At 40.5% G+C, this 10,744-nt stretch overlaps 1 protein-coding gene across 2 annotated transcripts in view; it reads right to left on the bottom strand.

Moving 5' to 3' along the window:
- Positions 1-6,542: 6,542 nt before the first annotated feature.
- Positions 6,543-10,744, bottom strand: part of LNP1 (leukemia NUP98 fusion partner 1) — a 51,142-nt gene continuing 46,940 nt past the window's right edge. Inside the window, exon 4 of one of the 2 annotated variants that reach the window (XM_007986056.3) lies at positions 6,543-7,086. In XM_007986056.3, coding sequence (XP_007984247.2) covers positions 6,937-7,086 — 150 coding nt within the window. In that variant the 3' untranslated portion in view covers positions 6,543-6,936. The remainder of the gene's footprint in view (positions 7,087-10,744) is intronic. The other variant, XM_007986055.3, reaches the window with a different exon arrangement.

Here is a 10,744-nt window from a genome sequence, read left to right as displayed (position 1 = left end):
CCATTGTCTCTATTTCCTAACTGTTTTTGATTCTTCATGACATTATGCTATATTTTTCTTTGATTTTTGTTTACCATCTGACATGGTTTGGCTCTGAATCCCCACTCAAATCTCATCTCAAATTGTAATCCCCACGTGTTGAGGGAGGGAAATGGTGAGAGGTGATTGGATCATGGGGGCAGTTTCCCCCATGTTTTCTTGTAATAGTGAAAAAGTTCTCAAGAGATTTGATGCTTACACCTGTAATCCCAGCCCCTCAGGAGACTGAGTGGGGGGATCCTTCGAGCCCAGGAGCTTGAGGCTGCAATGAGCTATGATCACACCACTGTACTCCAGGCTGGGCGACAGAATCTAAAAAAAAAAAAAAAAAAAAAAAGTAACGATAGTGATTTTGTCATTGGCCAAACACTGAGGCTTGGGTGCCGCACTACCTGTCCAAATGCTGGTTCAAGTCTGCCCCCTAGAGTGGAGTAACCAGAATGTCTTGACAGTAATAATGAGCTGTGTTAAGGTCGTAATGACACTTGGCTTTTCCGGGAGGCTGTCATATTGTTTTCTGCATTATTTGAAAATGTGTCAGCTATTACTTTTATAAGCAAAAAAAGTTTCCATTTTAGGAGGGAAAATATTAACTACAAATACAAGTTTTCATTGTGAGAGAGTAATTTGTGACAGTGTTTTGCGTACAATAGGCAGAATTAATTCAAGTTTTAGCGTTCTGCTTGTTTAGAGTCACACCCTCAAACTGCATATGGTTGTCCCTCAGGATACACAGGAGGCTGGTCCCAGGATCCTCACAGATACCAAAATCCGATGATGCTCAGGTCTCTTATGTAAAATGACATAGTATTTGCATATAACCTATTCACATCCTCCTACATACTTCAAATCATCTCTAGATTACTTATAATACCTAACACAATGTAAATGCTATGCAAAAAGTTGCTATACTGTATTGTTTTTATTTGGGTAGTTTTTTATTGTATTATTATTATTATTATTGGTTTTATTTTTGAATATTTTTGATCTGTGACTGCTCGAATCTGTTGATGTAGAACCTGTGCATATGGAAGGCCAGCTATATATTGAGTTGCTACTATGTGATAGGTGCCTACTGAGCTTTGGGAATGGAAAGATGATTAAGATATGGTTTCTCTCACTAAGAGTTTACAGGCTAGAGAGGAAGACAGACATGTAAGGAAATCATTCCATTACATAGTGAAACCTACATGAGGTATACTACAGCACAAGAAAGAATGTGAATAGATAGGACACTCTTACTTGGAGAGGAAAGATGGAAAGAAGGAAGAATGGAAGAAAGACAGTTTAGGTATAACGAAATTTACTTAAACGGTTGTAACTAGTATTAGACCAATTAACCCAAAATAGCACCTTGGATTAATTAAATTTCCATACACTTTAAGCTCAGTTAAACTTAAAAATTAAAATTTTAGTAATATAAAAAGAGGCTTGAAAGTTAGCCAAGGTATAGATCAGTGCTATCTAATAGAAGTATAATATGAGACATATACGTGATTTTTAATTTTCTAGTAACCACATTTACATAAGGGAAAAAAGATAAAAATTAATGTTCGCAATATATCTGATTTAACCAAATATATCTAAAATATTATTATTTCTATTGTAAGAAACAAAGCAAGATAAAAAGGGCCTGAAATCAGGTAGTAGCAATGAGAATGGAGGGAATTGGGTAGATCCAAGTGATATTCAGAGGCAAAATAGGCACAAGTTGATGATGAATTAGATGGAGAATGGGAGAAGTGGAGGAGTACAAGTGGCTTCAAACCCAGGCAAGTTCTTCTACGAGCAACTGTTAAATGATGCTACCAGTCACTGAGATAGGGAACACAGAAAGAGGGGCAGGAGAACACACAGGGCAAGAAAGAACAGTTTACTTTCAAAAGATGAGTTGAGATGTCTGTGAAACCTGTAACTAATATGTCCAAGGGATGCTTTTATGTGTAAGTGTGCTGCTCAGGAGAGAGTCTGCACCACAGGGACAGATTTGGGAGCCATCAGCACATAGGTGACAGATCCCCTGGACATGTTTGAGATTGCCCAGGGAAGATAAGGTGACTGAGACAAGTGCTTAGGCAGAGCTCTGAAGAAAATCCATATTTAAGGTGTATAGATCTCTCACCGAAGCACCAAAGACAACCAGGAGTGATGGGAGAGGTACAAGGAAAACCGCAAGAATATAAGTCTCAACAGCCAGCCAGAGAGGGGGCTTCAAGAGGGAGGGAGTAATCAGCAATGTCTGATGCTGCTAGAAAGTCAAAGTCGAGAGACGTTTTCACGGAATTTGACAGTAAAGGGCTCAAGGGTGACTTTGAAGAGAATGGTTTCTGTAAAGGGTAAGGATAGAAGTCAGATTGCAGCAGACTGAAAACTGAGGGGAAATGTAGATAACTCTTCAAGAAATTTTCTGTGAAAAGGAAGATAGCTAAGTCGGTTACTGTTGGCTATCAAGAATGGTATCTCTTGGTATGTTATGAGGGAAAGTTTTTATGATAGACGTGACAGCCGGGCGCGGTGGCTCACGCCTGTAATCCCAGCACTTAGAGAGGCTGAGGTGGGCGTATGACGAGGTCAGGAGATCGAGAACATCCTGGCTAACACAGTGAAACCCCGTCTCTACTAAAAAAAATGTAAAGAAATTAGCCGGGCGTGGTGGCGGCGCCTATAGTCCCAGCTACTCCAGAGGCTGAGGCAGGCGAATGGCGTGAACCCAGGAGGCGGAGCTTGCAGTGAGCCGAGATCACACCACTGCACTCCAGCCTGGGTGACAGAATGAAACTCCGTCTCAAAAAAAAAAAAGTGACTTGACTCCACTTAAAGACTATTTAAAATTATGTAATAAACCATTTTATTGATTAAAGAGATGTTAATGATATATTCTTAACTGAAGATTATGACTGAAAAAGTGTTTAATGTGCACTTCTGTTCATGTACACATGTACACGTAAATAGCATTCTGGAAGTATATACACCAAGATATTAACCATATTTATCTCCAAGAAGGTAAACAAACATGTTTAAAATTTTTATTCTGTCAGGCATGGGGGCTCACACCTGTAATCCCAGCACGTTGGAGAGGCCAAAGCAGGAAGATCTCTTGAACCCAGGAGTTTCAAAACAACCTGGGCAACATGGGGAAACCTCTCCGCAACCCTTACAAGTAATTTTTTTTAAATTAGCTGGCTGTGGCAGTGTGTGACTGTGGTCCCAGCTACTAGGGCAGCTAGGGTGGGAGGATCACTTGAGCCTGGGAGGTTGAGGCTACAGTGAGCAGTGTTTGCATGCAGAAGATGATTGGATCATGGGGGAAGTTTTCCCCAGTGCTGTTCTCATGATAGTGAATGAGTTCTCACAAGATTTGATGGTTTTATAGAGCAATTTTCCCTGCTCTTGCAAGCGCTCTCTTTCCTGCCGCCATGTGAAGAAGGTCCTTGCTTCCCCTTGAGCTTCTGCCATGATTGTAAGTTTCTTGAACCCTCCCCAGCCATGTGGAACTGTGAGTTGATTAAACCTCTTTTCTATATAAATTACCAAGTCTTAGGCAGTTCTTTTTTTTTTTTTTTTCCAGTGGAATCTTGCTCTGTCTCCCAGGCTGGAGTGCAGTGGTGCAATCTCAGCCCACTGCAACCTCCACCTCCCAGGTATAAGCAATTATCCTGACTCAGCCTCTCGAATAGCTGGGACTACAGCACCTACCACCATGCCTGGCTAATTTTTTGTATTTTTATTAGAGATGGAGTTTCACCTTGTTGGCCAGGCTGGTCTCAAACTCCTGACTTCAGGTGATCCACCTGCCTTGGCCTCCCAAAGTGCTGGGATTACAGGCATGAGCCACTGCATCTGGCCTCAGGCAGCTCTTTATAACAGTGTGAGAATGAACGAATACAGGAAACTGGTACTGCAGAGTGGGGTACTGGGATACAGGAACCAGAAAATGTGGAAGTGACTTTGAAACTGGGTAACTGACAGAGGTTGGAACAGTTTGGAGGGCTCAGAAGAAGACAGGAAAATGTGGGAAAGTTTGGAACTTAATAGAAACTTGTCAGATGGTTTTGACCAAAATGCTGTTAGTAATGTAGACAATGAAGTCCAGGCTGAGGTGGTCTCAGATGGAGATGCAGAACTTCTTGGAAATTGGAGCAAAGGTCACTTTTGCTATGCTTTAGCAGAGCAACTGGTGGCATTTTGCCCCTGCCCTAGAGATCTGTGGAACTTTGAACTTGAGAGAGAGTATCTGAAATTGGAACTTATGTTTAAAAGGGAAGTAGAGCATAAACGTTTGGAAAATATGTAGCCTGACGATATGATAAAAAAGAAAAATCCATTTCCTGGGGAGAAATTCAAGTTGGCTAGAGAAATTTGCAAAAGTAACAAGGAACAGAATGTTAATTACCAAGACGATGGGGAAAATGTCTCCCAGGCATGTCAGAGACTTTCACAGCAGACCCTCCCATCACAGACCCAGAGGCCTAAGAGGGAAAAATGGTTTCCTGGGCCAGGTCCAGGGCTCCCCTGATGTGTGCAGCCTTGGATTTGGTGCCCTGTGTCCCGGCCACTCCAGTCGTGGCTAAAAGGGACCAAGGTACAGCTCAGGCTGTTGCTTCAGAAGGGGCAAGCCCCAACTCTTGGCAGCTTCCATGTGGGATTGGTACTGCGGGTGCACAGAAGACAAGAATTGAGGTTTGGGAACCTCTGCCTAGATTTCAGAAGATGTATGGAAACACCTGGATGTGCAGGCAGAGGTGTGCTGTAGAGGTGAAGCCCTCATGGAGAACCTCTGCTAGGGCAGTGCAGAAGGGAAACGTGGGGTTGGAGCTGTTCTTATGATAATGAGCTCTCATGCAATCTGATGATTTTATAAAGCAGTTTTTCCTGTTCCTGCTAGCTCTCTCTTTCCTAATACCATGTGAAGAAAGGTCTTTGCTTCCCCTTCACCTTCTGTCATGATTGTAAGTTTTCTGAGGCCTTCCCAGCCATGCAGAACTGTGAGTCAAACCTCTTTTCTTTATAAGTTACCCAGTCTTGGGTAGTTCTTCATAGCAGTGTGAGAACGAACTAACACACCCCTTTTCCTTTTTATTTCTACTAAGTCAAAGTCAGTGCTTGCACAAGCAATCAATTACAGTATTAGTTATGAGTAGTACTTTTGGGGGATTTTCCTCTTCACAAAACGGAGTATGTAGCTGCCCTTGGGCATTTGAAGGTCTAAGACAGATGAGGAATAAACAGAGAAAGCATTAGAGAACTCCAGTGTCTTTGCTTTCAGGGGAAAACAATTACTGATAGAGTATGGTTCCACAAAGTTAAAACCCAGTGCATAAATCTGACCTCAGAGAATCAGTCTTCACCCAAGTAATCAAAACTGCAACCTACCCCGCTCCTGCTGTTCTTGCTCACATCCACTCATTCACATGAACATCACATACAGACTGTCTCAGAACCTGCTACTAGAGGAAAATGAACATCCTGCCTCACGTGAGGACCATAAGCTCTGGCATCAGAATGAACTTGTCTCTGGCCCTAACTCTGCCACCTAACTCTGCCAGCAAGCTACAGAACTCTCTAAAATTTGTTTCCTCATGTAGAAAGTGAAGAAAAAAATAGGTCTGTGATGGTTAATGTTAGGTGCCAGCTTGACTTGATTAAGGGGCACCCAGACAGCTGGTAAAGCACTATTTCTTTCTGCACAGATATGTCTGTTAAAGTGATTCTGGAAAAGATCGGCATTTGAATCAGTGGACTGAATAAGGAAGATCCTCCTCACCCAATGTGGGCAGGCACTATCCAATTGGTTGAAGACCTGGATAGACAAAAAAGGCAGAGGAAAGGGGAATTTTCTCTCTCTCTCTCTCCCCTCTCTCCCTCAAAGCTAGGATGCCCTTTTTTCCTGCCTTGGATATTAGAACTACAGGTTCTGTGTGGCCTTTGGAGCCAGGGACTTGCACCAGTGACTTTCCCCTACCCTACCTTCAACCTAGGACTGAAAGTGATATCATCAGCTTCCCTGGTTCTGAGGCTTTCAAACTTGGGCTAAGCCACCCTACTGGCTTCCCCGGTTCTGAGGCTTTTGAACTTGAACTGAGCCACACTACTGGCTTCCTTGGTTCTCCGGCTTGGAGACAGTTTATGTTGGGATTTCTCTGCCTCCATAATCATGTAAGCCAATTCCCCTAATAAATTCCCTCTCATATATCTCTATCCCTATTTATCTCTACCTCTATCTATCATCTATCTATCTATCTATATATCTATCCATCTATCTATCTATCTATCTATATATCTATCCATCTATCTATCTATCTATCTTTATCTCTATCCTATTGGTTCTTTCTCTCCGGAGAATCCTGACTAACACAAGGTCCCACCTCAGAGTAGTGAAGCTTATTTTACATAATGCATTAAAGCATCCAGCATAGTACTTGGCAGGTTAATTACCAGTTCTCCTTAAATGATGGCCATTAGACATACTTACATAATTACTTCTGACAAGAAAGTAAACTCAAGAGTCATACCAATGACTTTTATTTAAGATGATTTGTGAGTTGATGTGTAAGAAGGGTTGGTGAAGCTACGTGGGTGGCTCTTTAAATACCTTGTATTACGTTTTCAAATTTTTCTTTATTCTATTAAAATACCTTTTATTCTCTTTATTCCCATAAAAAGGCAACCAAGCAGAATATACTCTCAACTAAGATGCCAGCAGTAATTGGGGTATGATGCAAGTCATCTTGGAGCAGCTACATACCCTGCCCACTGCAGTCACTCAGCATCTGCAGTTGCTTTTTATAGCTGTTTTTACCCCCAACCCTGCCCCCATCCACATCCTGAAATGGTGAATTAGGGCTCAAAGAAAAAAACCAAAACTAGCATCTGATGTCATGAGGCGGAAGCAGAGTATTATTCAGGCCCTTTTTCAAACAGGGGAGCCATGTGTGCTTCTCCATGTTCTTCTTTCCTAGAGCTCCTTTCTTCCTCTGCTTTCTTTCGGGATTTTATCTCCACCCTCAGGCATTCTGTTTCATTTCTCTCCTTTCTGCTTTCAGGTCCCTGAAAGGGAAAGAGCAGAAACAGGTAAAAATGCGCAAACAGCTGACAACACTCCACATTTCTCTTAATAATCAGACACAGAGAAAGCCTTGATGGTTTAGCAGACTTCCACCTCTTGGTTTCCAGAAATACATTAGCATAAACCTAAGGATGTTGCTAAAGGTTTTGGTCACAAAGAAAACAGAGGGGATTGGGCATCAGCAGATGGTCTGGGAAGGAAGTATAACCCGCACACGCCTGTGACTCTTTGCCTCTGAACATACTGAGGGGCATGATTTCATGGCATGATGAAATTAACAGTCCCCTGGTGCTTTTTGAAAAGGAAAGTGCCAAGTGAGATCACACATGGAATGATTCTTAGCGCTCTGTGTTCAGTCCCTTAAATTACATTAATAGTAGAGTTTTCACTAAATTTCAATGTGAGGACTGTGGGAAGAATGAAGTGTTAAGGAATGACACCCAACCAGATTAACAATCCCCAACATGTGTCCCCAGGATTCCACATTATTCACTGATTAACTGAACATATACTGTTGTTGTAGGATCAGGAGATATAACACTAAATAGACCTACTTCCTAGATATTACACCTAGGTGGAGGGATACAGACAGTTATCAATAAGCCTAAAAGGAAGTGAAAAAATAATCCACAGTGATAAGTGCAATGATAACTGTAAACAGAGTGATAGGGACCTACTGGAGGGTGGGGGGTTGCTTCTTTAGTTTGTATGGCCAGAGGGTGCCTTTCAAAGGAATTATCAAAACGATGGCATTAATAAATGTGGCCACGGTATCTATTTATGCTTCTATTTTAAAAAATAAACAAGCAAAACCATTACTCCTTTCCTATTCAAACTAGAAGTGTTGGGAAACCCCTTAGTGTTTATCAGGTGAAGTTAAGCAGTGGTGAGTGGTGGTCACATGAGCAAGGTCATGCGTGCTCAGCCGTGCTGGCTGAAAGTTATTGAGGCACCTATCTGTTTAACACAGTGGTGTCAGCCACTCTACAATGTTAATGCAGTCATTAAGGTCTCTTATCAAAATGGTATAAGAAAGAGAAAATAGAGTGATGATTAAAGACCATCCGAGAAATGCTTGTAAATAATGCTTGGAAATACATTTTATCACATCACTTAGACGCTAAATGTGAAAATTATCAAAATAAGCCGACTGAATTTTTAAATATCAAAATGAAAGAATTTAACATTGCTTTTCATGATCAGGACACAGAAACAGTTTCTGGTTCTTTTTGATGTCAAAATATGTAAAATTTAAATCTAGGTATTAGTATACATTTGGTCCCCAAACAAAAGACGATATAAATCATTTTTAAATTTGCTGAAAAATAACACTTTTTAATGTAGTTAGCCTTAGGAAAGTGTGTAGATTATCAAATAGGGAAAAGTTGAAGTGTATCTGTATATGTTCTGAATTTCAAATTTTGCATTAAGACTTTATAAAGTACTCTTTAAAAACTGATATAAAATACTGAAATTAAAATTAGTTATATAATGTGCAAATTTAAAAATTTTTATAAATTCCTAACAGGTTTCTACTCATTATATATAACCATGAAAAAGAGTTTCGAGTTTAAAAAGTGGAAAATTCTTCCCTAAGTATCTTGGAACTCAAAAGGAAGAACATGGAAAATGAATGCAACAAGCATATTTTATATTTTAGAGATAATACGATGAAGATTTTTTTAAGCAAAATGACTTTATACACTTCTAGGGCTTATAATAATAATATTAGCTAATGTCGTGAAAGACAAGGAAAGACTGAGAAAGTGCTCCAGGGTAAAACAGACCACAGGAACATGAACATTGGTAGCAACACATGATTTCAAATTTCACTATAAAGAATATTATTGGGACAACTGGCAAAAAATATAAATAAGGTTTATGAATTAGAGATAACAATATTATATCAGTATTAATTTCCTGAATTTAATTATTGTATTGTGTTTATGTCAGAGAAAGTTCTTGTGCCTGTGTTTGGAGATGGGAAGAGGAGAGATAGTGCAGGCAAATATGAACATGTTAACATTTGGAGGTAATCTAGGTGAAGGGTGTATGGGAATTCTTTGTCCTATTCTTGCAACATTTCTCTAAGCCTGAGACAATATGAAAACAAACAGTTTTTTTTTAAAAAAAGCAAAACAGAAATTCTTTTTTTTGTTTTTCTTGAGAGTCTTGCTCTGTTGCCCAGGCTGGAGTACAATGGCTCCAATCACAGCTGACTGCAGTGTCAAACTTGGGTGCAAGAGATCCTCCCACCTCAGCCTCCCAAGCAGTCAGGAATACAGGTACAGGCCACCATGGCTGGCAGTTTTGTTTTTTTTTTTAATTTTCGTAGAGACAGGATTTCACTATGTTGCCCAGGCTGGTCTCAAATTCCTGGCCTCAACCTTCCAAAGTGCTGGGATTATAAGAATTCTTAATAATAAGGTTTAGATACAGTAAAACGACAGCTGTCCACTATTCTCCCTTCCTTGTTCCTCTTCTGATCAGGTGGAGAAAGCAGCCTACTGAAGGGAAACCATAGGGATACAGGGTCACTCTGAGCAAAAGTAAGGTGTCACCTGCAAGGCAAAGATGCACAGTGACAGTCTCAACAGTTAATCTTCTAGATAGACAGCACTGTGCTCAGATGGACAATGAAACACAAAGCACCCAAGTATCTTCACCAGTGGACTCACAGAGTCTAGCTCCAGAACCAGGAGTCATTACGCTTAGGTTCAGTTATTTGTTTTGTCTACTACATGGCAACAACCCATTATTATTCCGGTTTTGCAAAATTAAACAAAAAACCAAAGACCTACAAAAAAGAAGCATTTTGCTCAAGGCCAGTCAGTGAGCATGCTACAGAGTTGAAACATTAATTGATCTTTAGTTTATTACTTTATTTGATCTTTAGTTTATTACTTTATTTATCAAGTTTAGCATCATGAGTATTGGAGTTGCTATATTTCTATACTTCCCCCATTTCATGTCTGTCTCTTCCTTTTACTTTACTGAGACTCCCATGATGTCACCGTGAGCACCTAGCCCACTCCTATTCCTGGATACTTACTAGATAGTGTTTGGTCATTCTTGTGTTTTTTTAGTATAGGAGAACAAAACACCATCATGGACTATTTGCTAGAGGATTAACTATGAAAGGAGAGAAGCCACAGGGGCAGTTTTTTTCCCCCCAAATTGTAAAAGGAGAATGAGTTACAATTATTTATAATAAGGTTGATGAAAGTAGGCTCAAGAAACTAGGGGGCTGAGTGTGGTGACTCACACGTGGAATCCTAGCACTTTGGGAGGCTGAGGCAGGAGCACTGCTTGAGCCCAGAAGTTTGAAACCAGCCTGGGCAACATAACAAGACCCTGTCTCTAGAAAAAAAAAGTTTAAAATTTAGTCAGTCGTGGTGGCACATGCCTGTAGTCCCAGCTACTCAAGAGGCTGAGGTGGGAGGAACACTTGAGACCAGGAATTCGAGGCTGCAGTGAGCTATGATCAGGCCACTGCACTCCAGCCTGGCTAACAGAGTGAGACCCTATCTCGAAGAAAAAAAAAAAGAAAAACTAGAAGACTTTGGTAAGAAAAATGTTCCGGGAACTCTTCCTATACCAGATGTCTTCAATTGTAAATAATAATTTTTAAAAATTCAA

The sequence above is a fragment of the Chlorocebus sabaeus genome, chromosome 22 (genome assembly GCF_047675955.1).
Source record: "Chlorocebus sabaeus isolate Y175 chromosome 22, mChlSab1.0.hap1, whole genome shotgun sequence".
Lineage (NCBI taxonomy): Eukaryota > Metazoa > Chordata > Mammalia > Primates > Cercopithecidae > Chlorocebus > Chlorocebus sabaeus.
Note: the sequence above shows the minus strand (reverse complement) of the source record. Positions and strands in the feature narration are given on the sequence as shown.